Source organism: Barbatula barbatula, assembly GCF_947034865.1.
Source record: "Barbatula barbatula genome assembly, chromosome: 11".
NCBI classification, from domain to species: domain Eukaryota; kingdom Metazoa; phylum Chordata; class Actinopteri; order Cypriniformes; family Nemacheilidae; genus Barbatula; species Barbatula barbatula.
The window spans coordinates 8,670,206-8,696,751 of record NC_136774.1 but is presented as its reverse complement, the minus strand read 5'-3'; the positions used below and the strand labels follow the sequence as shown (position 1 = coordinate 8,696,751).

Genomic DNA, 26,546 nt, shown 5'->3' with positions numbered 1-26,546 from the left:
AAGCAGGGCTCCAGATGAGCGAGAATGCAACAGCTTTTCGTCCCTCTTGTTAAAAACATCCCACCCTTTTGGAAAAACTAATGTGGTGGTAGAAATCACAGGAATTTCAATACATTTGGTGTTGGTGTTTCACCTGTAAGTGATGTTCAATTTCACGTATTAATGAAACGTCTTGCATTGTTTTCTCAAATCTGAGATAGCATGGTGTCGTCTTCACCTGATCACAAAGATGTTTCATAAAAAAAATCTAGTTACCATGTCCCTATACGGTACATACCACAACACGTTGAAGCTCTAGAAAGCAGCCCATAAATCTATGATAAATCTATTCATTGATATCTGAGGTCTGAGATTATCTGACAGTCGAAGGGCCTGACCTCTCCAAAACTGGGATCTCTGCTTTTTACAATATAGTGATAGAAAATATCGCCTGGCCTATTAAAAGACAAGTGATGAAACGTAAGCCGGACATAAAAATATATATTTTATTACATCTTACCCAGTGTTAGTTGCTTTTCACTCTATATTGCATAGAGTTGCATAGACACCAAAGACATGCGTCAGAACAATAAAAACACTCGTGATCAATGTCCAAGAGAAAGTACATGCATTTACAAAAATCTAACAATTGCAAGGCTAAAACAAAGCAACTTAAGCTAAACTGAGACGTAGGCCTCCATCACAAAACACACCAGCCAACTCCCATAGCTTTGACTCAACTAGTATTTGTTGCTTTTTATGTCTGAGTTTTACAATCTCCACGCTTATACGCTACATAGCTACTGAATACAATGCAGGAATTTAGCCCTCCATGAACCCTTAATTTGCCTTGTGGGAAATAAACAAAATAAATTGAAATAAAGCGTGATATTATTACTTCGAACAGATGTGAATATATAATGATGAATGAAATATGAATATGGTATGAATTGAAGTTGTCGTGCATAGCAATACAAAGACAATGACAATTTTGTTAGATTTTTCAAAACTTGCCCAATTAAGAAAAATATAAAGTCATGAGTATGAAATAACACAGTTCATTTCATCCGACAGATCCTCCTCGAAGCATCTGATTGGCTGCCCTGTCTTTCCTCGAGTCAGCAGGTCAGCTGCAGCGCTTTCCATTTCATCAATGGTCATGTGACAGGCATCCGCGATTTCACGTTTAGCAAAGTCAACAAATTTGGAGTCTTTGGCATAGAGGCCCAAACCTTCCGATATAAGGATCTAAGAAAACAAATAACATTGCTAAAGACACATCAAGTTCATTTTTTTAGACAATGAAACATGTATTATATATTTAAGTATAGTAAGCTTTAAGTATTGAACAAAAAATACCACATACTGTTCCACTTAAAGGCATCAATTCACCCAAAAATGACAATTCAGTCATCATTTCCTCACCCTCGAGTTGTTCCGAATCTGTATAAATGTCTTTGTTCTGATGAACGTAGAGAAAGATATTTGGAAGAATGCTTGTAACCAAACAGATTTTGCCCCCCATTGACTCACATAGCTGGAAAAAATACAATGGTAGTCAAAAGTTCCTCAGAACTGTTGCTGTCCTACATTCTTCAAAATGTCTTTTGTGTTCTACACAACAAAAATATTACAAAAGTCATTTTTCCTAATATGAGGGGTCAATGGGGGCAAGATCGCATTGGTTACAAGCATTCTTCCGAATATCTTTCTCAGTGTTCATCAGAACAAAGACATTTATACAGATTTGGAACAACTCGAAGGTGAGGAAATGATGTCAGAATTACATTTTTTGAGTTAAGTATGCGCAAATAAAATTGTATTTACCGACTCCACAAGGCTGTCTGCACTTCCAGTGTAGCCCACACTGTGTTGTTGAGGAACTCTGAGTGTAGTGTGCGCCCGATTCTGCTGGGTCACGCTTGCTGATCCACTCGAAACCCACCCGGAGCGGGACGAAGCTGGCAGGGTGGCGCTTCCATTGGTGTCGCCCCACACAGTCTGAGTGCCCCCCACCTCGTCCACCAGAATAAGGGGGGTATACAGGAGACGACCCCGCCTAGGCTGGTTGTTGGCCCAGGAGGCTGAAGACACTCCAGATGAAATGCTGCTTCGCCGTGAGTCATAACTGCTGTGTGTCTGTGAGAGCAGGTGAGTGCGTTGCAGAGTTTAGACTGTGTTTCTTATCGCATTATTTGCAAACTTGTATTTAGTGATTTATACTCTTATTTTATCAATTGAGCTAAAGGAACATGAGCCACCTGTGTGCGTCCTCTGCAGGGTGGCAAGTTTTGGTGGTAGGTGCCTGGGATGGGAAGGTCCTCATTACTGCCTTGCCTCCTTAAGCACTGTATGTTAAAGTTTGGCCTTCGGCCTTAATGGGGGAAAAATACAGTCAATTCAAAGACAGTAAATACAGGAGAAAAAAAATGTAAAACTTTTTTTTAAGTGTAACACCGTCGCAACAGTAGCATTGCGATGCTTAAGTTTGAAACATCTTGCAATGCCGCTCTATTTTTTAAATCGTAGAACCATAAGCAATGTTGAAACGGAAATGAAACGGTTGAATGATTCAGTGACTATTGGTCGTTTTAGTGTCACTTTTAAAGTAAGCCTAACATTTCCCTTTATAAAGGAATTGAACACAATTTAATTAGTTCCCTTATGGAAATGTAGTGTACTACAGTAACCTTTACTAAAATCACTAGGCACTAGTGTTTCTGTATCTTACTTTAGTAAATATTAAAATAAACAAGAGTATTTGCTCCTCAATTATTATAGGTAATAAATACAAAGTGTTTTATTTAGATCTGTGTATTAAAGAAATATGGTTCATTTAGTAGATTTCAATTCTGAACATGGCACAGCGTCGTGATACTGCTTGGTACCGTGATACTACTACCTGGCATCGTGATAAAAACGTAAGATGTTTGTACTGGTTTTTTTATTGTAAGAATAATGGTACTGTGCCAACTTTAATGTAAGATACAAACAGATTTACCTAAAGGCGTTGGTGGAAGCATGCGTCGCCGTGCTGCAAAACCATTCCCGTTGTATTCATTGCTGTTGTATCCATTGGCACTGTATCCATTGCTGCTGTAACCATTTGAGTAACCGGTCCCATTAACACCATTCCCATTGTATCCATTACCAGAGTAACCATTTCCATTATAGCCACCGGCATCTTGGTAGTTATTGTGGTTGATGTTATACGGCTGTACAGGGGAAACACTTGCACCGTTGCCATTAAGGGTATGTGCTGGAGGAACCTCAGGATGCCACTCGCTGTTTAAACATCAATACATAACATGTTCTTACACATCCGAGATTGGAAATGGGAGGATTTGAGTCCAGGGAGTCGAGACGGAGTTTAAGTTTAAAATGTAAAGGATTTCCATCTTTTATTCATGTAACAGAATTTCATACAGTATGACATCAATGATTGTGTCTAAACAAAAGTCAAACCTCATCTGTCCATCACTGCACCCTTCATGTGATGTAGCACTCATGTCCTGCTTGATGCTTTGCAGTGCAGTATGTGCCGTCTCCCCACCATCCCCTCCTCCCGTCTGTCCGCCTCCTCCTGTAACTCCTCCCACTCCATTTTGCATCCCTCCATCCGGGGATGGAGGAGGAATATAGGTAGTAGCTGTCTCGTTCCTAAAAAAATGTGCAGAGAACAAATTGAGACGAGTGTCTGTTTGACATATTCAACAAAGCGCTGGAACGAAACACACTAGTGTGCATAACAGCGTGAATTTAAGCCTGGCAAGCATAGCAGCGCCCTATAATTGTAACTATAAACACATTCAGCAATAGAAATGTTGACATCATTTTTAATTTGCCATAAAACTCAATTGTATAATTGTTGATGTAAACAATGATACAATTGTGTACAATTATATCTTCTTGATCAATATGACTCCAGTATGGCTTCCAGTGCTTTCTGACCCGATTTCAAGCAAATCAAGCCGGTTCAAGCGTCTAATGACATCAGCCTCATTTGGCATCGTATCTTTGTGTATTTCTTGCCTTGGTTTGGTATTCAGTATCCATAATGTGTTGAGTTTGTTGTGACTGGAAGCCCACCTTTTGGGCAGGGGAGATAACCTCTGAGGCTGTTCAACTATCACTTCATTGTGTGACATTGCTGAGACGGGACGGGAGTCCACCAGGGCCTCCTCCAGAGTAAAGTCCCCGCCGGCTGTTTCAGGATGAATCTCGATGCTCGCTGTGGTCTCGTCCAGATGGGGGGGCAGAGGGGTGCCTCTGGGCGTGGACATGGTGGGTGTGGGAGGAGCATCGCTGAAGACGCTGTCACTCTGTGATGGTTGAGAGAAACATAGCTAAAGTACTACTAATAATATCCTTATACAACAGAAAGGTTTTGTGCCTCAAAACAATCCCATGGTATTCAGAAGCGATCTATGTAGATTCAACTTTTATTTAACTCGCAGAAATGTGATTAACTACAATACATTTCTTTCCCTATTCATGCAGTATTGCTGTATAAATATCAACAATAGTGCATAGAATAGTTGGGTGTTCTAACCCTGAAGAAGTCTTCCTCCTCCATCATCTCCCCCTCCAGGCCCTCCTCTTCCTCCATTGCCATGGCCAGACGCATCTCCGGGGCCAAATCCTGTAGTGTTCGTAACCCAGCCTGGAGCAAACCAGAGAAGCTGTGATTCATATGCGTTACTGCTCACAGGTCAGTGCTTATTCATTCACCACAGTTTCACACGTCTTTACCTGAAGAGAAGCTGACTTGTCTTTGCCTTTCTTCTTTCTCTCTTTCTCCTTTCGCTTACGAAACTTTTTAAAGTAATCTTGAATCAGGAAACTGGCGTAGAATTTCCCAGCAGTCACCTCATTGCCTGAAACACAGAGGGACCCAAACAGATCCATAAAAGAAGAAACTTTCAAATATTAAACTTAAAAATGTCTGATGACTATTAATAAGTCCGTATTTCACTGGCTGACAACACCTACGTCATCCAAGACACCGCAACATAAGATATCTACATTTTAAGATTTGATCATCATTGGAAGTTTAGCAAATACTGCTTGTGTTTTCTTCATGAAACTTCATTTTGTTTTCAACTATAAATCAACCCCATTTAACACGTTTTATCATTTATAAATATAGAAAATATTACAATACAGAAATATGAATATAGAAAAAATCATAAAGTACACAAAAAAAGCTCTGTTAATTGTGAGACATCACTTTGTCAGACAGACACATTTCTTTGTTCTGCTAAACACAAGGGAAGATATTTGGAAGAATGTCAGTAACAAACAAGTCTCATGCCCCATTTAATGCCACAGTACCAAAAATAAATACTATGGGAGTCAATGGGGGATGAGATCTGTTTGGTTACTGACGTTGTTCCCAATATCTTCCCTTGTTTTTAGCAGAACAAAGATGAAAAAAAAATGTTAAGACAGAATTGTTATTTTTGGTTGAACTGTCCCTTTAACTGGAATATTTTTTCGTGCAGTATTTTCTGTACCTGAAGGGGGAGGTACAACTTCATCTATTAGTTTGGGTTTAGTGCGTTTCCAGATCTTCTTAATAATGGCTCTGAGTTCCTCATTCTGCTTGTCGATGGGTCCTGTGGTTAACAAAAGTTCAGATAACTTTCTATATTTAAGATCTTCTATAGGCGGTTTCGTCGGACGCATGCGCTCTACACAGTCTACAATCTCTATTATACTTGTGCAAATGAAGTTTAACATTACATTCCAAAATATGACATGTGGCTGAATAGACATGTATAAGTGTGATTATGAATGTATGTATGCTTGTGGATTGACCATCAGTTTTAATCTTGAGTGAAGTTCTGACGAGAGCAAACAAGGTGGCGTTAAAAGTCACGGTGCCGTCGGGATAAAGAGGAACATTCATAGAGACCAGCCTCTGCAGATGACAGAGGGAGAGACAGAAAAGATTTTAGAGTTAATACAAATGTATTCATATAAGCAGAAATAATAGTCATACTTACCCTACAGGCTACCCGATGCGGACAGAGTTTTCCAAAGCCAAGTGGGGGCTGAATTCTGCGTAACATGGTGACAACATCTAGATGTTTAATCCTTCCCCTGGAATGGAATTTGTCATATAAATACAGCTGAATACAATAATACCAGTGGTTCTCAAACATTTTTGTTATTAGGCCCCCTGTAGTGAGGTAGGCGGGACGAGAGCCGGGATTCGAGGCCGGTGCTGTATCAAAGAAGTGATTGGGAGCATAAGAGAACGAGCGACCGGACCATCAGTTAGAGAGGACCGGGCCTGGACTTTATGTTATGGTTTGTGTGTGTGTGTTTATTTACGTTTGAGTTCATTAATTAAAAGTCTATTTTATGTTCCCCTGTTCCTGTCTCCTTCCTTTTATTGAACTTCATTACACCCCCCTTGTTTGGGTCGCATTGCTATGTGGCTCCCCCAAATATGTACATATGATATTATACGTAGAATTTCAATCAAACCAGAGACATATTCAATTATACAATGTGGAACATCAATTCTTTTGGTATTACACTATTTTTCTGATGTTTGATTGAACAAAATGTATGATACATTTCTAGATTTCACAAAATCTGTGACCCCCTGGACCCATCTTGGTGCCCCCAGTTTAAGAACCACTGCACACTACGTAGATAAAGAATATTAACATCATACGGGTGTCAAAGATATTAATATTAACAAGATGCGCCACTCCCATTAGAATGAATGGGGAGGAATGCAACGCTCAATATGGCCGCTCTAGCGAAGGAAGCCCCGCCTTCCAGTGAAACGAGCCAATCGTCAATCAGTATTGACTGATGATTCCCTGGGACAGGGGTTTCGTGAGACGCATGCCAGCCTATGCGCATAAAAAGTAGATGAAGAGATCTTGTAAAGATGATTTTTAGCGCATTTTAAGATTAGCAAACCCAAGTTATGGTACAGTTCATGTCAGATTTAATTATTTATAGAACATATGCTGTTTACTTGTGATTTTGCCAGTGATTTCAAAAATATTTGCCTTCCCCCATTCAAGTAGATGGGACAGTGGACTTTCTATTTACTGCCAAGAGGCGTTGCAAACATGACCGCCGAGTGGCACGACTTCCGTAAACGGACTTTGCTGGTGTTAATGTTTGCTTACGTGGCCTCTGGGTCATAATCTGACCAGACCCTTTTAAACTCATCCAGGTGATGTGTGCCCAGCACAGTCCAGTCTCTGGTCAGATACTCAAAGTTATCCATGATGACTGCAATGAACAAGTTAATGATCTGTGACACACACAAAAAGATATGAAAGATTTGCTGCCAAGTATCAGTTAGTATCAATGTTGTCCTTTGAATGCTGTGTTGCTGACCAAGAAAGCACAGAGCGCGAAGAAACTGATGAAATAGAGGTATGCCAGGTTACTGCCACAGCTGTACTCTTCTCCCGGCTCAAAGTCAGACTCGGGGTCGCACCGACGACCTGGCAGCGCCGCCAGCATGATCTCCTGCCATTGCTCCCCTGTCGCACATCTTGAAACAAATGTTAAAAATAATGTTCACCAGTAATAATTTGGTCAAAATCATCCGAATGGCAAATGCTGATGTGCACTGACCTGAAGAGCAGCAGCACAGCCATGAAAAAAGTTTGGAAGTTGTTGTTCCGATTGAGCTCAGTGTTGTCATCTATGGCTATCTTCCCAAATGTCTGGAAACAAAACAAAGAGCTTTCAGTGTGCCGGAAGTTTGAGCAACTATTTAACTTTATTTAAGAACACAGGACAAACTCACCTGCATCCCAATGACACCATAAATGAAGAAGATCATAGCAATGAGCAGACCGACGTATGGCAAAGCCTGAGGGCAGACCGGAGGTTCAAAGTTGAATCAAAGTTCATTTTTTGAAGGTTTGGTGATGGTATTTCTTACCTGTAGAGATTTGATGAATGTCCAAAGGAGGGTTCGAATGCCCTCACCTTTACTGAGCAGCTTCACCAGTCGCATCACTCGGAAAAGACGGAAGAAAGTGATGGACACCTTGGCGCCCTCTCCTTCCTTCCCCTTTAATGTGTGGAAGAGATAACCAGTCAATATATGTATATAGAACCAATCACCATATTTTTTCAGTTTTTTCAAACTGATATTTAAAGATCAAACGAAAAATACACAAAGCAGGCACTGAAACAGCGATTTGTTAACTGTTCTACCTAGTCCTCATATGCTCACCTCACCATGTCCTCCTCCACCCTGCGAGTGACACAATGTGCACATAGAGAATGAGAAAATACAGGCAGACGTAATAGATGGATCGAAGATAACGGTAGATGTGTATTAGCTAACAAAAGGTACGATCCTAATTTCAGGATTTGGATACGTGAAACATGGTTTCATGTAAACACGAGAATCTAGAAAAAGTGGTTACATACACTGAACTCCGCGATCATGATGTCCACCAAACTTCCCACCACTATCAATGCATCAAAAGAGTTCCAGGCATCTATAAAGTAGTGCTGTGTGACCCAAAGCCAAGAGCATGCGAGAAAGAGAAAGAGAGATTGAAAGACCTTGATATCGCTGGATATGTCAATATCAGAACTATAATTTGAACACAAGGTGAAGCGAAAGTGTGTGGCAGGTCTCACGTAAGGTCTCAGAGCGAGAAGTTTGATGATCATCTCGATGGTGAAGAGCGTGGTGAAGATCATGTTCAGGATGTCCATCACAAAGTTAAAGAGCTTTGACTGCTCATAGTGCTGTGAGGTCAGGAAAATATGACACATTAGCGAACGAAAGGGGTTAGTTTACACATACAACGTATCATTTACAATCAGAAAATATCTGGTTGCCACTTTTGCATATTCAGGCCTGACACGTTAATGATATGCATGAAACGTTTGTGTGCAGTTTCTGATTCTTCGTTCACAATAAATAATAACTAATAACTAATGTTGTGTGGCATAAAGGTAAAATATGAAAGGTAGTTGAGTAAATGATTTCAAAATTTCGAGTATATGTGTGTGAATGCCTACCTGCACAGCCAGTGTGAGCGTGTTTAGCAGAATGAGCACAAACATGATGTACTCAAACTGAGAGGAATTGATGATCCTCCAGAATTTGAGCTGAGAAGGGTTTTTGGGTATGTAAATCTTTATCGGTTGAGCTTTTAATGCGTAATACACACACTGCCTCTGTGAGAAGAGAGAGATACCATGAAACTGACCGTGGGTTTCGCTAAAACAATGGAAATATAGTGTTATATGCCAGGGACTGATGATCACAAATCTAGCAAAAGTAACCTATTTACAGTTCGGACTCACCTGGTTTTTGTTCAGTTCACAGTTTTTAAACTCGGCTTCTCCTTGTTCACGAAAAGTGATGATGACAAAACCCACAAAGATGTTCATCATGAAGAAGGCGATGATGATGATGTAGATTATAAAGAAGATGGAAATCTCTACACGGTAGTTGTAGATGGGCCCTCTGTTTATGGCGTTAGCGTCAATGGATTTGTACAAAAGTCTGTGAAAAAATAAAACTCGAAATGAAGTTTACACCGGCCGGGTCAATGAAGGTTAAATTTGTGTTATTGACATAATGTAAAAACATCAAATTAAATAGAAAAAATTGAAATGATGTCTACTTCTTGCTATGTGTTTATGTGTTGGCAAGTACATATTTTGATGTATACTAAGTATTTATACTTTGTGTTCATTCTTGATCTATTTTTACTTCTATTTTTGTAAATATACAAAAAATTTGTCCGTAGGTTGTCAACTCTGTTATCAAAGTATTTTCCCAACATCATCCTCATTTCAAGTCTCTTTCATATCGCTTTATTTTACGTCAACCCTTTCGTAATTTCCTGTCTTAAACAAATATGATCATCCATTTGCAAAATATTCATAAATTGCTAAAAAGTACATTCTTTTTCTATAAAGCACCTTGTGGTTCCACTACCTTTAGCTCAATAACGCCAAATAAAGTGTTAAACTGTCAACCCTGTTACCGTCAACTCCCTTACCCTTTTAAAGGCATTATTATATCTCACCATATATTAAACTGTATTAATGAACTACGGATAGATTTCCCACTTACAGTGGCCAGCCTTCAAACGTAGAGACGGTGAACAGAGCAAGCATTCCCATCAGCACGTTGTCAAAATTAAAGTCACTGTTCTCCCAAACTCTCTCTCTGACCATTGGATGGTTCATATCACCATCCTTAAACACCACAAATGTGCCCCTGAAATCACACACATACAGGTCTCAGAACACAGCACATTAAGAGGGTATCCTTCTGAAAACATGAGATGGCAGTAAAACAGCATACTTGCACTCATCGGGTGTGTGTTTTGCCTCATCGGTGCATCTGTAGAACCGGCCCTGTAGGAACAATGATGTGGCTCAAATGGCATGCCATTTAAAATCTACAATCTTTGTCTTATACAGATTTTTGAGGCTAATGTAAGCCATGGGACTTACTGTAAAGCTAGTTGGAATGAATCTTATTTTGGAATAATGTTCACTGATGTATTAGAAAAGCAAATAGCGAATATTGACTCAAAGTACCTTGAACAGCTGCACACCGATGCAGGCGAACATGAACTGCAGGAGAGTGGTGACGATGAGGATGTTGCCGATGGTGCGGATGGCCACAAACACACACTGAATCACGCTCTGAACACACATATGAACAATATTCATGTCTGAATATTCAACAAACTACGGATAATGGATAAATATTATACTACATAAGGATCCCTGCTTGACGAGAATGGTTTAACCAAAAATGCAAATGCTGTATAACAATTTTTCAGTAATGACAGAATTTGTCATATTAAGAAAACAATTGGGGAAGGGCTTGTGAAGTCAGGGTACAGACAGAGAAATGCATTGTGGGATAGTCAGGGATGTACCTTAAGACCTTTTGCCCTGTTGATAGCGCGAAGAGGCCTGAGTACCCTCAGCACTCTCAGAATCTTCACCACCGAAATGGCACTCGAACTAAGTAATAAAATGAGAGCAAATGATAAATAAACAAATGATGGATTGATAAATCAACTGGTGTGATGAAAGGATACTCACTGCAGGAAGAAGGAAATAAGAGAGACGCTGACAACCAGAAGGTCCAGAAGGTTAAAGGCGTTCCTGCAGAAGGAACCTTGATGAAGAAACGCTCCATACACTGTCATCTGAAACACAGTCATAGTTATGCAATTTCATGCAATATGTGGTGAGCAAGGCGGGACAAGAGCCGTGAGGCGGGGCCGGTGGCGTGACTGATAGTTGGAATCAGCTGTGCGCCTACCTGTCCCGCATATCTCACGGAGGAGATCGGGAGCTTAAGTGGATGAGCGGCAGGACTGTTGATGAGAGAGGACCGGGCCCGGACATATGTGAAGTTTGTGTTTATGTTTTGTCTTTTGCATCCATGTTTGTTTATTTAATTAAAGTTTGGTAAATGTTTGCCGATTCCCGCGTCCTTCCTTCCCTTTTATGGATCTTCATTACAGCTGAAACCCGGGAGGATGGAGGGACATGCTGTCGAAGAGCTGTGGTCAAGGCGAGGACAAGGGACATCCGCCAGCGGCTGCCCGAGGCGGTGGTGCTGGAGCAAGAGGAATCGGCTGCGACAAAGACCTTGCGGCGTGCTACGGGGTTGAGGTGGGGTGGTTACTGTCCGGCAGGCCTTTGTCTTGGAGCCATCGCCGGCCGCCAGGGCACGAAGACCTCGCTGCCGTACTCCTGGGCCTAGATGGGGTGCCGGCCGTAGAGGAGGGAGCGGAGGAGTTTGGGATGTTTACCGTGGGCCGAAGCCTGCTGCCTGCCACCGAGGAAAAGGAAGGAAGGAGGCGGGAACCGGCGAACATTAAAATACTTTTAATTAAATAAACAAACAATAAAAAAACAACATATAGTCCAGGCCTGGTCCTCTCTCACTGACGGTCCGGTCGCTCGTCCTCTTATGCTCCCAATCTCCAGTGTGATACGAGACCGGTGCGTGTACAGCTGATGCTCATTATCACGCACCGGCTCTCGTCCCGCTACCACACTACAGGATAGTTCACCCAAAAGTTGACATGCTTTCATGATTTACTCACCCTTACATTATTTCAAACCTGTATGACTATTTCTTCTGCATAACACAAAAGAAGATATTTTGAAGAATGTTTGCAACCAGACAACACAGTCACCCATATACATCCATCATTTGTGTTCCACAGATAAAAGAGTCACATACGTGCTTTAAAATTCAGTGTGATGAGAATCAATCAATGGTTTACCTTCAACATGATCTCAATAGTGAAGACCGTGGTAAAGACATAATCAGCATAACCCAGCATCTGTCATAGGACGGACAGGAATAAAGAGTCAATGTCTCAGGAATATTGACTCGGCTCATTTTACATGAATACCTCGAAATGAAAAAAATGCCCAAAGAAAATGAGGCCTCGATGATTTTTGCATTGTGACATTTATCCCGATTCTCAGTAGCCTGCTGTAATGTGAAAAATCCTTTTTAACAAAAATAAATGTCATGAAAAAATAAGAATTTTGAGCAACCCAGTGATATAATGTACCTACACAGTGTATTACAATAATGAGAATAAAGTAGATGCTTCATCTTAATTATCCTAAGATTATGAAATTCCTTTTGCAAAATATAATTTCTGTGTTATAGATTTGGATTGTCGGGTTATTTTTTTGTGCGAATCACCCACCTATCTATATTCTCTAGGTCTAGGATTCTATAGGGAACAGGGTCAGAATGAGGTCTGTGAACTTACCTCACCGCTTTTGAGCAATGTTTTCTAGCAGGGTGGGGAGTTCAGGAGGCACCTCATTCTAAGGCATGTTCTTGTGTTACAATGGATCTACACACAGACCTATGGTCCTCTTCTCTAGAGTTTCAATCACTTACAACGTTCCTGACTGAGTGAGTTTTGATTGGGTCTTCAGCAGCCAATGAAAAACTACTAAATATGATGAAGACGAGTATGATGTTGGTGAAGTAGTGATGATGAATGAGGTTATGGCAGGCGACTCTGAGACTGAGTTAACATTGGGAAGGTCAAAGAGAAAAATGAGCATTAATAACATCCAGCGTCCATGACAAGGTCGCGTTTTAAAAATATTAAACATGAGGTACCAGTTCTTCTTTCCAAGGATGAAAAAGGAACTTCCGTCAGGAATAGGAACAATTTTCTCCTTGGGTTGAAAACTTTCAACTTTCATGGGTGTGCCTATACCTTTACAGAAGATAAGTAATGAAAAGTAATGAAATAACTCATGGACATGAGCCATTAATGTAATATAAAGTGACGGGCCGAACAGAACTTACCCTCAAGCCCTTCAATTGCTCTCAATTCTTCATTCTCTTCCCAATCATCCCCTTCATTCTGAACGGAGAAACAAGAGAAATATGAGAAGAAGCTCTAAACGAAACAGCAGAAACTCATCAAGAGTGTAAATACGTTACAACCAACAGCTAATACATTGAGCCTACCAACTCGTGGCATTAACAAACACCATAACATATTTCCTTGCTTCATAAATGTTCTAACAACAGAACATTAAAATGATTTTTTAAATGTATAAATGTACTAATTTGGACAAAAATGTATCTACAAAAAAAGACGTTCTGATGTCACTGAAAAGGTGGGATAAATAGTATTATCCTGTTACATTGCAACTTGCTTTTCGTTACCTGACACTTAAGTGTTTTTGCTTTTATTACTAATGCAACCTTTTTACACCACATAACAAAATGATGTAGTGTTCTTACTCCAGCCTCATCTTCCTCTCGTTCGTCATCATCTTCCCATTCCTCCTCCTCGTCTTTTTTCTCTCTTTAAAACAGAACATCTGGATTGATTTTTAGGCCATCAAAACACAGATGCACACAATTTTCTTCTGTTTATTGCATTTATATGTGGGGGTGTGAGACCTACACTTTATTCTTTTTTCCACCATCTCCGGCTAAGTTATCCACAGCGATAGCCAAGAAGACATTCAGCAAGATGTCTGGATGTCAGAGTCAAATGTCAAACACGAGATTCAAAATACAAGAGAATAACTTGAAATTCATTTACAAATTATATGGTTTGTTAATGTCAACGGATATGAAAGCACAGAGATTACACTGTGGTTATTCTGTACGAAATGTTTGTGGTTCTGTTTGTTGGTATGAAAATGTCTAAACGTGATTATTATTTAAATAAGATAAATGAAAATTAGAATAATCCGTTTTATTTTTAGAAGTTAACCAAATCATTCTCTGGTATCAAAATGTCTGCCTGATTATTTAAAAACTAAATGGAAGTCCAATTAAGGTATAACAAACTCTGCCCTGCCGCCGGTCCACAGCTCCTGCATCAGATCCCTCATCGTGTTCCCCGTTCACTTTCACCAGACTTTTGATCACGGACAACATTTCCCAGCATCCCTTGCACTTCCGCCATTGTTGATTACCCTGCACATCAGTATAACTGTGTTTTGGATAATCTACCTGATTTGGAATTGACCTGTTTTTGGAATTTTGGAGACCTGTGAGATTATTATACCATTTTGAAGAACAGTTTTTTGTGGATTTACCTGTTTTTGGAACTACCTGATTTTTGGCACGTGTTTTAACTTCCCTGTTGTGTTCATTACTGCTGTGTTCCTATTAAACCAATCTTACCTCGAGGCAGGTAAGAACCACAGCGGCGGACTTTGTGTTCACAACAACGATGCGTGGTGCCGTGACGCTGTTGTGGTCTGCAAACGCTGCTCACACCTGGCAGGGTTTTTGATTATGCCGGCCATTCTAGCTACCCAGGGAATATACAGCCATACTTCGCGTTGATGTATACATCTTTCCTAGCTCCAACAACAACAACAGGAGTGAGGTACAGAATGAACTGGTCCAGCACATCAGTGAGCAGCAGACAGCCCACCCAGATGCTTTTCTTGTGTCGGCTGGAGATTTAAACCACGCAGACCGAAAGAGTGTGTTCCCAAAAATACACCAACACATAGACTTTCCAACACGGGGAAACAACACTCTGGACTTTAATCTTACAAGGCCCTACCCCTCCCCATCTTGGCACCTCAGACCACATCACTGTACGGGTCGGCAGTATCACATCCAGTACCATTACACTGAACAAGGGGGCCCCTCAAGGATGTGTGCTTAGCACCCTCTTCTACACCCTGCTGTCCCACGACTGCACACCGACACACGACTCCAACCTCTTCATCAAGTATGCGGACGACGCGACTGTGGTGGGTCTCATTAGCAACAAAGATGAGACAAAACTACAGGAGCGAGGTGCAGTGACAAAAATCTCTCTCTGAATGTGGAGAAGATGAAGGAGATTGTTGTTGACTTCAGGAGAGTACACAGTCAGCATGCTCCTCTGACCGTCAATGGTGCGACGGTGCTGCTCACCCTCTTCACAAAGTTCCTTGGGGTGCACATCACTGAAGATCTCTCCTGGAATAACAACACCGCAGCACTGGCCAAGAAAGCACAGCAGCGTCTCTACTGCCTCCGCAAACTGAGAAGAGCCAAAGCCCCAGCCCCCATCATGTGTACCTTCTACAGAGGCACCATAGAGAGCCTTATGACTGGCTGCATCACTGTGTGGTGTGGCAGCTTCCTGCCGCAAGATGCAGCCGAGAAGATCATTGCCCCTCCAGGACATTTATGGAACCCATCTCCGCAAAGCCCTCTGGATAGCAGGTGATCCCACCCACCCGACACACAGCTTCTTCCGGCTGGTTCCATTAGGGAGGAGAGTCTCCAGGCCAGGACCAGCAGACTAAAGGAGAGTTTCATCCACAGGGCAGTCAGGAAGCTAAACTCCCTCCCGCGCCTGCCCTTTCTCGTAGTAGTATCATATCAGACTACCCTATTTGAACATTACAAGGAGAGTATATAGAAAGAAAATACATTTATAAATACTTGGGTGTATGGCTGGATGAAAAGCTGGACTTTCATGTACACATTGAAAATCTTCTGAAAAGGCTTAGAGCTAAATTGGGTTTTCTATATGGAATCAAGAAATGTCTTCCTTGTGCAGCAAGAAAACGAATTATACAATTCCTTTCAGTTTTAGATTACGGGGACTCGAGGACTCACTGGAAGAAGAAATTTACATCTCAATGGGACTATCCTGCTAAAATAACAATAAAATACAAAAATGCTAAACATACTTAATAATAAAAAGGATACAGTTACCACAGACGAAAAGAATGACAAAGTAAATACAGACGATCATATTGGGAAACACAGGTCCACCATATGCCATAATGCCATCATACATGACAGAGTTCCAGTCCTCTCCTGTTAGAATCTACAGTATATAACACAGAGAATCGTATCTATAATCGTCATCATATTATGTAACTGTGAATTAACTGACAATCAAATTTCTTCCATGCATATTACCAAGCAATATTATTTAGTTTAGGCTGCTTAAGGAGACTGCATCTCTACCATTTAATTGTGTCTGTTGTTATTCAAAAAATATCACGTCAAAAATTTAAATAAAGTCGAAGGTTTGTTACAATAAGCTATCTGAAAGTGAAAGCGCCTTATTGGTTACCTGGAAACAGGTCAGTAGAGCAGATGGAAAAGTGTCAAAGGTGCTTCTTTTCATTTGGGTCTCGTCAAAATTAAACTTTCCGCCGAACAGCTGCATGCCCAGCAGAGCGAAGATGATGAGGAAGAGAAAGAGCAGAAGCAATAGGGAACAGATGGCCTTCATAGAGTTCAGCAAAGAGCTCACAAGGTCTGAGAGAGCAGCCCAGTGTCTAACAGAGACAAGTCAACAAATCCAGCAAGTAAATTTATTTAGTAAAATAATAATGAATAAATAATCCCTTCAAGTAGATGCCAGTACCAATGAAATTTTACATTAGAGGGAGGGTTTTTGCATTAAAATAATGAGCACAAAAGTTTTACAGCTGTTTAGTAAACTGGCCCCTGGGTGTCAGAATCACCGTGTGACTTTGAAAATCCGGATCAGCCGAACGCAGCGCAGCACTGAGATCCCGATGGGCGGGATAACTTCCATCTCCACCAATACCGTCTCTAGAATCCCACCGCACACCACAAAGCAGTCGAAACGGTTGAAGAGCGCCATGAAGTAGATCTGAAAGCCGAAGCTGTAGATCTTCATCATCATCTCCAGCGTGAAGAGAGCCAGTAAGATCTTATTTGCTCGTTCTTGAGGTATTAAAGAGAACATGTTTAAGGCGGGATCAATTTGTGTCACTTAAGGGAAGTGTTGGCTAACACTCACCTTGGATGTCAGTGAGCCACTGAGGCTGGTCGTAGTGTTCAGAAGCGCTGGCGGCAGTGTTGAGGAACACGAGTAGCAGGACCAGCCAATAGAAATTGCTGGATTTGACGGCAACGCGGCAGTTCTTCCTGATGACCAGATTCAAGTGATACAGCTGCTCGCTAAGAGAAGAAGAAAGGAATCAGGATCTCAAATTCATGATTCCAACATGATGGGACAAAAAATAGATTTTTCACTCTTTGCAAATAAAATAGTTTCGTGTTATATGTAGACGTTCTTCATAAAGACTATGTTGTGTTAGCCTGTGGGTCATTTACAAACTTTGTTAGACATTAAAAACAAAGCCTATAGAAGCGCTATGCCATTATGAGTAACTGCTTCAAGAGACACACAGTGTTGCTTGTTTTCATGCATCAAACTTGTTGTTTTTGACTATATATGGATCAATGCAGAAGTTTGAGGGGGTGGAACCCCCCCTTCACAAAGTATATTATCATTTGTAACCAGATGTGTGTGGCCTAGACCTTTTTGCATCTATTAGCAAAAAACAAAATGTGTGCATGCATCAAACTTAAGTTCATCAAAACCTTTTTGGCACAAAATTATTGGCAAACATAGAATTTGTTTTATATTGTGTGAGTAAAATATCTTCTAAGTATATTTCCATTAATATTAACATTAACACCAAGGTGACTAGAAACATGTTGTCCAGTCATGCCTTCTTGTTTCACAGTAGAATAATATTAAATAACACAAAGCCCCAAACCCCTTTAATCTTTCATCACAATGGGTAAAATCAAAGAATATAGTTCTGATGTGCAGCAAAAGATTTTTGAGCGAGCTACACAAAATAGAAAGTGTATTTAAAAGGAAATGGTTGAATCAATAAAGAATTCCCATTTCCAACATCATAGCAATGATCAAGTTTTAATGGACTGGAGATGTAAAATCTGCCTGAAAACAATGTGTGTCTATATTGTCTTAATGCACAGCAAAGACAATATTTTAAGTTACCAAAGACTTTTCAAAGGTCACAGATGGAGAATTGCAGAAATGAGTTGAAATTAATTTTAGTGTCAGAAAAAAAAATTGAAGGAAAATTCCACCTTCATCACCACAAGTTGTTTGGGACACTGTTTAAGAAACACATCCTCTGCTTTCATGCAAAACAAACTCCACAATATGAATCTGCCTTACTGAACTTCAACCAGGACTGGGGTCTATGGCCATATGAAATAAAAAAGTGCTTTTCTGATAAAAAATGCCCAATGTCCACAGTTAAATATACAGCCAGATCTTTATCGTTGTAGACCTACTTAGATACCAGAGGTCCTGGACATCTTGATCAGAGACATGGCATCATGTCAAATACCAACAGATAAATCTAAACTTGACTTGCTCTGCTAGAAATATTATAATGGGTCATGGTTAGATCTTCCATTAGCACTTTGGTTCAAAATAAACATCCAAATCAACAAAAACTTAGTCACTGAACGCAAAATCAAGATCCGGTCAAAGCCATCCCAGTTCCCTGACCTGAACACTATAGAAAATGAGTGATGAACCGAAGATAAGAGAGCACCAACGTTTAAAGGATCATAAGAGATTCTGTATGAAGGAATGGATTCGGATGACTCTCAATGTATTATCAAACCACGTCAGACATAGAAGAAAAGACTCAGAGCTGTTTTTCGTGCGAATAAAGGCTTCAGAAAGTTTTGAATACATGGATGCCAATAATTTTGGCCAACATGTGGAAGTTTTACAATGTGATATTCCACCTTCTTCAAATTGTTGGAGTATTGTAGATATTTAAAATTAAAGATCAAAACGAGAAACAATGCAGATTTATTTATACTTATTCTTGTATAATTAAGCTTAGATATGATGATGCACTATTGGACCCATATTGGTGTGTGGGGTGGCAGAGTTTAAGGTTAAAAGGTCTCTAATGTTTTAAAAACACTCCTGTAAATAAATGAATAACAGGGGAAAAAAACAAATAAACACTTACCAGAAGCTTATAGCCATCAGCCGTGCCCTGAGAGGAATAAGAGAGTTCTGATTTAGTCAAAGTTCAATAATATTGATAATACTTCTATATAAAAGAACAACAAAATGTTCCACTTGCATTATAGACGCACAGCAGCCATTGTCATCATCCAAAAACGCTTCAAACTCCGAGTCTGAATCTGATTCTGTAAGAAACAACACAAAAGAGTGTTATTCCGATACACTTCAATATACAATGCAGTGAATCCAAATGAAAATCTAACTGTCCAACACCTCCATCTTCACTGTGCTTATACCAGCCATATTTCTTCATCATCTTTTTCTTGGCCACCACAGCACCTGCCATTTACCCAAGAGACAAAAGTAAACCGTCTGAACAAATGTTCTCCGTTCTGTCAACAGAAACTAGTTACAAGTAATCCTTGTGGGTGTGCGCATATTAATGTGAATCACGTTTATTTCCATCCTCGTCCATGTTTTCTCCTTCAATGAGCCAGTCCATGTAGCCGATCATGTCCTCCTCCATCTGCTGTTTCTCCTGGGCTTCCTGAAGCTCACCACGGCACACAGCCTTTTCTCTTTCTTTAGAGAACTCTCTGTCATTTGATCGAGATACACACATTACAATGTCAGCTGTATAGCGATGCTATTTTTTGTCTGTAACTTTCAAGTAATCCTGAAGACTTTGGTTTAGGCGCATTTCATAGGGTTTGGAAATAAACTCAAAACACATCGAATTTGATTAAACCAAAAACATATTAAACTGTCCAGTTCTGGAACATCAGTTCTTTTGGTATGGTGTGCTTATTTTTCATCATTTTTCATTCACAGAATTTATGATTAATTCTATATTAATCAAATTCTATTCCTAGTTTAAGAACCAGAGGACCAAAATAGTAAACCCTATTTAGGACTTTAAAGGCCAATTTTATAGCATCCGTGTCTATACTGGATACGGTTTGACGTGATGCAACACCACAAGACAAAAGACAACAGAACCCATTATAATTTTCAGTTTTGTCCACACTGGTCGTGTCTGGTTTAGACACAAAAATAATACTTTCTTAACAGGCTGAATCTTTAAATATAATGCAAGGCCTCTCTGAAATACTACTATTGAAATACTCAATGGCAAAAACTGCTTTCTTCTCAATGAATCATCCTTCTCATTCTCATTTGGTATTTACTCATGTAATAATATCGATAACAATATACGGTGAGCTGTTCGCTTCATCAACGCATGAGTTATACACTAGTGTAATAAGGGTTATGGGATGGATCATTTAAGTCACTCACCCGCTTAAGACGCCCAACACAAGATTGAGGACAAAGAAGGACCCAAAAATGACCAAAGACACAAAATAAACCCAAGGCAGCTCAAAACCAATGGCATCATTCATCTGATAGATAGCAGAAAGAGTAAAAAAGAAGGGATGTGGTTAAGCAGGTTCAGCATTTAAATTGGATATTAAAATAACCGTGAAATGCTCTTTAAGACACATTCTAACATTCAGTCCCGTGTAAATGATACATGCAATATCAAGAAGCAAAAATGGAACCATCATAAATCATTTTGATGTTTAAACACATTCATGGTTACAGAAATTGGCTCACAAGAACAGTGTTGTATGTAAACGGCTTCAAAACAGAGGTCATTTACATACAGTAATCGTAAAACCTGTTGAATTCTAAGGAAGAGAAGTAGGAAATTACATTTTTTTTAATAAGTTGCATTCACACTGATCACCAAGAGAGAAAATAGTTCTGTACCCAGTAGAGCACATCTGTCCAGCCCTCCATAGTAATGCACTGGAACACAGTGAGCATGGCGAAGAAGATGTTGTCAAAGTTGGTGATGCCCCCATTAGGCCCCTCCCATCCTCCCCGGCACGCTGTGTTATTCCCAACACAGAATCGCCCATTACCCGCAAAAGCACAAGGTGTTGGGTCATCATCCACCATTAGTTCTTCACACAAGAAAGCAACCACAGATCAGTAACCATCACAAAAACAATACTTTTATGACAATTAAGGTGAATTATTACTAAATCTAGTAATAAAAAGCTGTTGTTCTAGTGACCGAAACAAAACTATGTTGAGTGTGGGTGTGTCATTTTAACCTGTCCCAACATAATAGCAGCTCTTGTGCATCTTCCCGATAAAGAGCTCCAATCCAATGATGGCATAAATGATAATGACAAACATGACCAGCAGTCCGATGTGGAGCAGAGGAACCATAGCCTTCATGATAGAGTTCAACACAATCTGCAGACCTGCACACATTACAGACGCAATCACAATCTCTATATTTACCAAGTATACATTGGAATTGGACTTGCGGTCAATGCAACAAACGTCCATTTTGTAGTACACACTTACTTGGCACACCGGACACCAGGCGTAGGGGCCGTAGTACTCTGAAAGCTCTCAGGGCTTTGACATCCAGACCACCTGGTTTACCTGCACCGTGATGGGCCTCTCCTGGTTTGTGATCTCCCATTTCGGCTATCACACTGAATAGACTGTAACGGGCAGAGACAAGTCTTTCTTGATTTTGTTTTGAAGCAAATATATTACGCACATTCGATGGAAGAATCAGATCACCTACCCGACAATGACAATGATAAAATCAAGCAAGTTCCACCCGCTGCGGATGTAAGCGCTGGGGTGCATGACCAGGCCGTAGGCTAGAATCTTTGTGAACGTTTCTATGGTGAAAATCACCAGAAACACATACTCCACTTGTTCCTGAAGTGTAAAAGAAATTGAGGGATAGGACAAAAAGGAGAAAGAACAAACCAGGGTAAGTTGGTAAACATGTATAATTATTTAAAATGCTGATGGTGTAACACTGCTATTGGTTAACACAATGACTTATAGAAAGTACATGCAAAATATATATTTCTTTCAATATTTATTCCTCCTTGTGTCATCCAAACGTGTATCACTTTCTCTACAAAAGAGGATATTTTGAAGAACACTGATAACCAAACAACATTGGGTCCCATTGACTTTCATTGTGTGGACACAAAACCACTGACACATTTCTCAAAATATCTTCTTTTGTATTGCACAGAAGAAAGATATAACCTATACAGGTTTGGAAGGTCATAAGGGTGTGTAAATGACAGGGATCCTTGAAGTAAGAAAGGTTGGGATCCACCTCTAAGCACAAAGACCCTTCCTGTCAATAAAGCATTCGAAAGTGCAGATCGCTGGAAACCACAGAAGGGGCGGTTCTCAGTTATTTGGGTTTCCAAACTGGGATCGATGTTTTTCAACTATCCAATCAAAAAATGGCACAAGCCAATTCCTTTAATTTTCTAGGTGTTTTTCAACCACTCAATAGGAAAAATATTGGTAATTGGATTAAAAATCAATTTAAATAGACAGTTCACCCAAAAATGAAGCTTCTGTCATCATTTACTCACCCTCAGGTTGTTCCTAAACTGCATTTCTTTCTTTCTGTTGAACACAAAAGAAGATATTTGGAAGAATGTTTGTGACCAAACAGTTCTGGGCACTGTTGAATACCTTCATATTTTTTTCCATACTATGGTAATCAATAGTGCCCCAGAACGGTTTAGTAACAAACATTCTTCCAAATATCTTTCCACGAAATTCATATAGGTCTGGAACAACTTACGGGAAAGTAAATTATTTTTGGGTGAACTGTCTCTTTAAGAGATTGAAAAAAGCCTGTCCTAGTTAAAAACACCCAATAATTAGGAAACGCCTCTTTTTGTTCTACAGAGACCCCATCTCAGGATCCAACAGTCCACAAGAATTTGTCAAATTTATTACATATTTGAAAGCTTAAAAGAAAAGTGTAAATTCATGACATGTAAATTAATGCTTAATTCAAGAGAAACTATTTGGTCTAGACAAATGCACGTGCGCTTTCTCTTTAACCTGCTTTTCTCTTTAACACACATTGCTAATCTCATTAGCCTTCTGCCCTCATGACACACTCAGTAAGATGCTATAGGCTGCAGGTGTTCTGGGTTACCCGCGCAAGGATACAAACTAATGTTCAGAAAAGTACAGAGATACTTCTGTAAAAGGATAATTTAGAATGCAAAGTATATAGACATGTATGTTTCAACAATATACTGTATACACTATTTATGTATCTATAAGTGTAATAAGACATATCATTTTGGGTCAGAAAGAGAAAAGAAATACAATAGAGAACCGACGGCATGGAGGGGAAGATCTAAAACCAAGCATTTATATGTATGTCTGGGTAAAATATATATTGAGCGTAGATCACGTGTTGCGAGAGTGATAGAACAGATGGTCAAACTCTAAACCTGTTTGGCATACAGAGCTGTCAGTCAAACCTCAAGCCTAATGCGATTACAGCAATGAACTGAATGCTAAAAGCTCTGAAATAAATACTTCACATACAGGAAATAAAAATCATTTATAAGACTTTATACACCTCATGACTCAAACAATACTGCGCACATAAACACCCTATTACAAAGGGGTCTCCACCACAAACCTTTAGTTATATTAATGTTGCGGTTATCATCTACAGTCACAGACGGTGAAGGGAAAAATTAGTTTATTCATGCAAGATATATCTGGATTTCATAATCTGAATAGACAAAAAATATTGAATGATATTGTCATATGTTAAATTTACAAAACTAAATTTGCTATGTTTTGCATACCTTTTAAATCTGTGAGAATAATGTTTTGGCAAAGCTCAGTGGATGTTTACTGTCCCGTTCCAAGTCCAAACATTTGCACTAAACTTTCAACATTGCTATCTGTGGAAATTATTTAAGCTTTAATATATCTTTAGAATAAAAAACGCACTAAAATAAGTTTTGAAGTAAGAAGAGTTTGACGTTCTCTTAGTTGACAGCTGAATTAAAAAATGCTGAAAAGTAATAAAATATCTGCTTACTCTCCGCTGGTGCCAGTGCTGTCGAATCAATTCATCGCGATTTCAAAATAAATCTTTGTGTTCATCTAATATATGTGTATGGCATGTAAATGTATATGTATATACATAAGAAATATGTGTAATATAAACTTTCGGTATATTATGTCTTAATATCAATGTGTATATATTTATGTAAATAATTGTTAAACACGTGTGTGTGTGTGTATTTATATACGTAAACACATATTATATAAACACAAGCGTTTATTTTGGAATAGAATAATCACGATTAATCGTTTAATCTGCATTTGAAAAGCAATTTGCAATTTGCTAATATAAATAAAGTCCATAGGGACTGTTGTTGAATGCATTTGTTGATGCTTAGAGTAGATTGACTGCTGAATGTAGCACACAATACGCCTAAATGTACAGCTGGATGTGTATGGGTGGAAAACTATGAAACACAACTACAGTATATTACAGTATGTTGCTTGATCCATTTTTGTGTGAGGAAATGAGTTAAGAAAGATGTTGGACCAGTAAACTCACCAGATTGTGGTTGGTGGCATTTGAATCATCTTCAGGAAATGGTTTGGACACACCAAGGGCGACACAATTTGCAAAGATGGCCAGCAAAATGAAAATATCAAAGGGCTTGAAGGTCTAAGGTCAAGGAACAAACGGTCCATAGAATCCGAGTGACACAATGCACACAGACTAACACAACATGTAGGGTATATGAAGGATATTTCCACTCCACCAGAGCCAGTGCAGCCATCCGTATGGGGTTACTGAGGGTGAGGCAGCATAGGGCCCTGGGAGCACGCAGGGCAGATTTGTTGGCTTGCGTATGTTTCTTGGCTCCGCCGGCTCTTTTTTGCCCTGCGGAACCCGTTGAGTTGAGTGTGTCTGTCTTGCTAGGGTCAGACCCGCCCAAGCCTCCATCTAAAATAAAATGTTTAACGTTTTGCTTTCAGTAGGAGTCTATAACTGTAAAACAGTTAAATTTTTACAGTATTTTGGTAATAAACCGGTGAATTCATACATAATATATATAACATTTTCTAATAATACTGGATGTTTCATCCCAGACATTATAACGAATAATTGGTTATATGGTAATTTTATTGATTTTAATGGAAACTATGATAGTCTCTGAGGATTTTTAACGGTAATGTGTTGGGTTGGTAAGGCCTGAAACTTCATTTTATAATCCCCCTGCTGAAATAAAACAACAGAAACCCAACACAAACATTACAGAAATTCTAATGGTTTCCTTTAAATACCATTATGAACCATTAGCTTTTCTATTAAAACCATTACAAGATTATTTTTTTGTAGTGTGTTTTGGGCATTATTCCAATAGGATTTAACATCCCACCAAAAGAATCCAGAAAATACCAGTAGAACAATTACAGTTTCCATTAAAGCCAGTACAAATCCCATTAAAACCATTAAAACCACTATCCCTTCTGACAAAAAAAAAATGGAAACCATTAAATATGTTATAGTGGTTTAAAGGGGATTTGTACTGGCTTTAATGGAGACTGTAATGGTTCTACTGGTATTTGATAGATTATATTGGTGGGATGTTAAATGCTATTGGAATATTGCCCAAAACACAATACAAATAGGAATTTTGTGATATTATATTGGAAAAATCGATTTGGTTGTAGGGTATTATTATGGAAACCATGGTTTCTATAGGGGTTTTGTGTTTTTTTCAGTAGGGATCTTTAATGGTTTCTAGTGTACATATTCCCATCACAACCAGTACAATTCCCATTACAACCAGTCCATTAACATTTCAATTTAGTTTTCGGTTCTATTGTTTATTTCAGGGCTGTTAATCTAAAATCTTGCTTTCTCAAGTCATTTTAATCAGTTGAATAGAAGAATGAAAAATGAAACGTGTCAAATCCGCCGACAAGGCAACTCACCTTTTGTTGGCACGTCCATTTCCACGTCGTCTCAACAACCGTCTGCTTATACCCAGAAGTTCACATGAAATAATATGTGAATGCTCTTTGTGTCGAGGCATGAATCCCTTAAAATCATCGCATATCTATTGATGAGCAGCAGTCGGACTGAAGAACTGTGTCGGGCGCAGCACTGAGCAGGTGGAAGAGTTTACGCATTGAAAATGAGTAAAAAAACACAAAACCTAATAAAAGACAGATGCAAAGAGCAATACACTGTCCGGTTTACATGAGCAAAACATTCTTGAATATTTGCACAGTTAACACTTCATAAAGAACAAATGTGTACCTATCCTATCCTCGTCCGCCCGTAGGTGTTAGTAAGCCGTGAATTCAGGATTAACTCATTTGAGCCGGGTTAACAGGGATGACTGTGCTGAAACCCTGCAG

At 39.5% G+C, this 26,546-nt stretch overlaps 1 protein-coding gene across 1 annotated transcript; it reads right to left on the bottom strand.

Moving 5' to 3' along the window:
• Positions 1-469: 469 nt before the first annotated feature.
• Positions 470-24,970, bottom strand: cacna1fa (calcium channel, voltage-dependent, L type, alpha 1F subunit a). Its single transcript, XM_079467116.1, has 47 exons — positions 24,926-24,970; positions 24,727-24,831; positions 21,889-22,028; positions 21,660-21,802; positions 21,401-21,553; positions 21,051-21,247; positions 20,577-20,680; positions 19,734-19,876; positions 19,554-19,619; positions 19,395-19,465; positions 19,282-19,304; positions 17,268-17,428; positions 16,966-17,191; positions 16,569-16,776; positions 16,196-16,316; positions 13,929-14,001; positions 13,763-13,826; positions 13,319-13,376; positions 13,127-13,226; positions 12,899-13,028; positions 12,261-12,320; positions 11,062-11,168; positions 10,893-10,980; positions 10,546-10,653; positions 10,307-10,359; positions 10,073-10,219; positions 9,295-9,496; positions 9,007-9,165; positions 8,620-8,730; positions 8,404-8,487; positions 8,204-8,224; positions 7,907-8,038; positions 7,769-7,834; positions 7,594-7,685; positions 7,351-7,510; positions 7,137-7,264; positions 5,988-6,084; positions 5,800-5,902; positions 5,496-5,597; positions 4,732-4,856; positions 4,532-4,642; positions 4,012-4,301; positions 3,445-3,639; positions 2,981-3,264; positions 2,241-2,353; positions 1,807-2,118; positions 470-1,227 (listed from the first exon to the last, which is right to left on the bottom strand). The coding sequence occupies exons 1-47, from the start codon at positions 24,953-24,955 to the stop codon at positions 1,015-1,017; spliced, it is 5,979 nt and encodes a 1,992-aa protein (XP_079323242.1). The 5' UTR covers positions 24,956-24,970; the 3' UTR covers positions 470-1,014.
• Between the last annotated feature and the right edge of the window lie 1,576 nt (positions 24,971-26,546).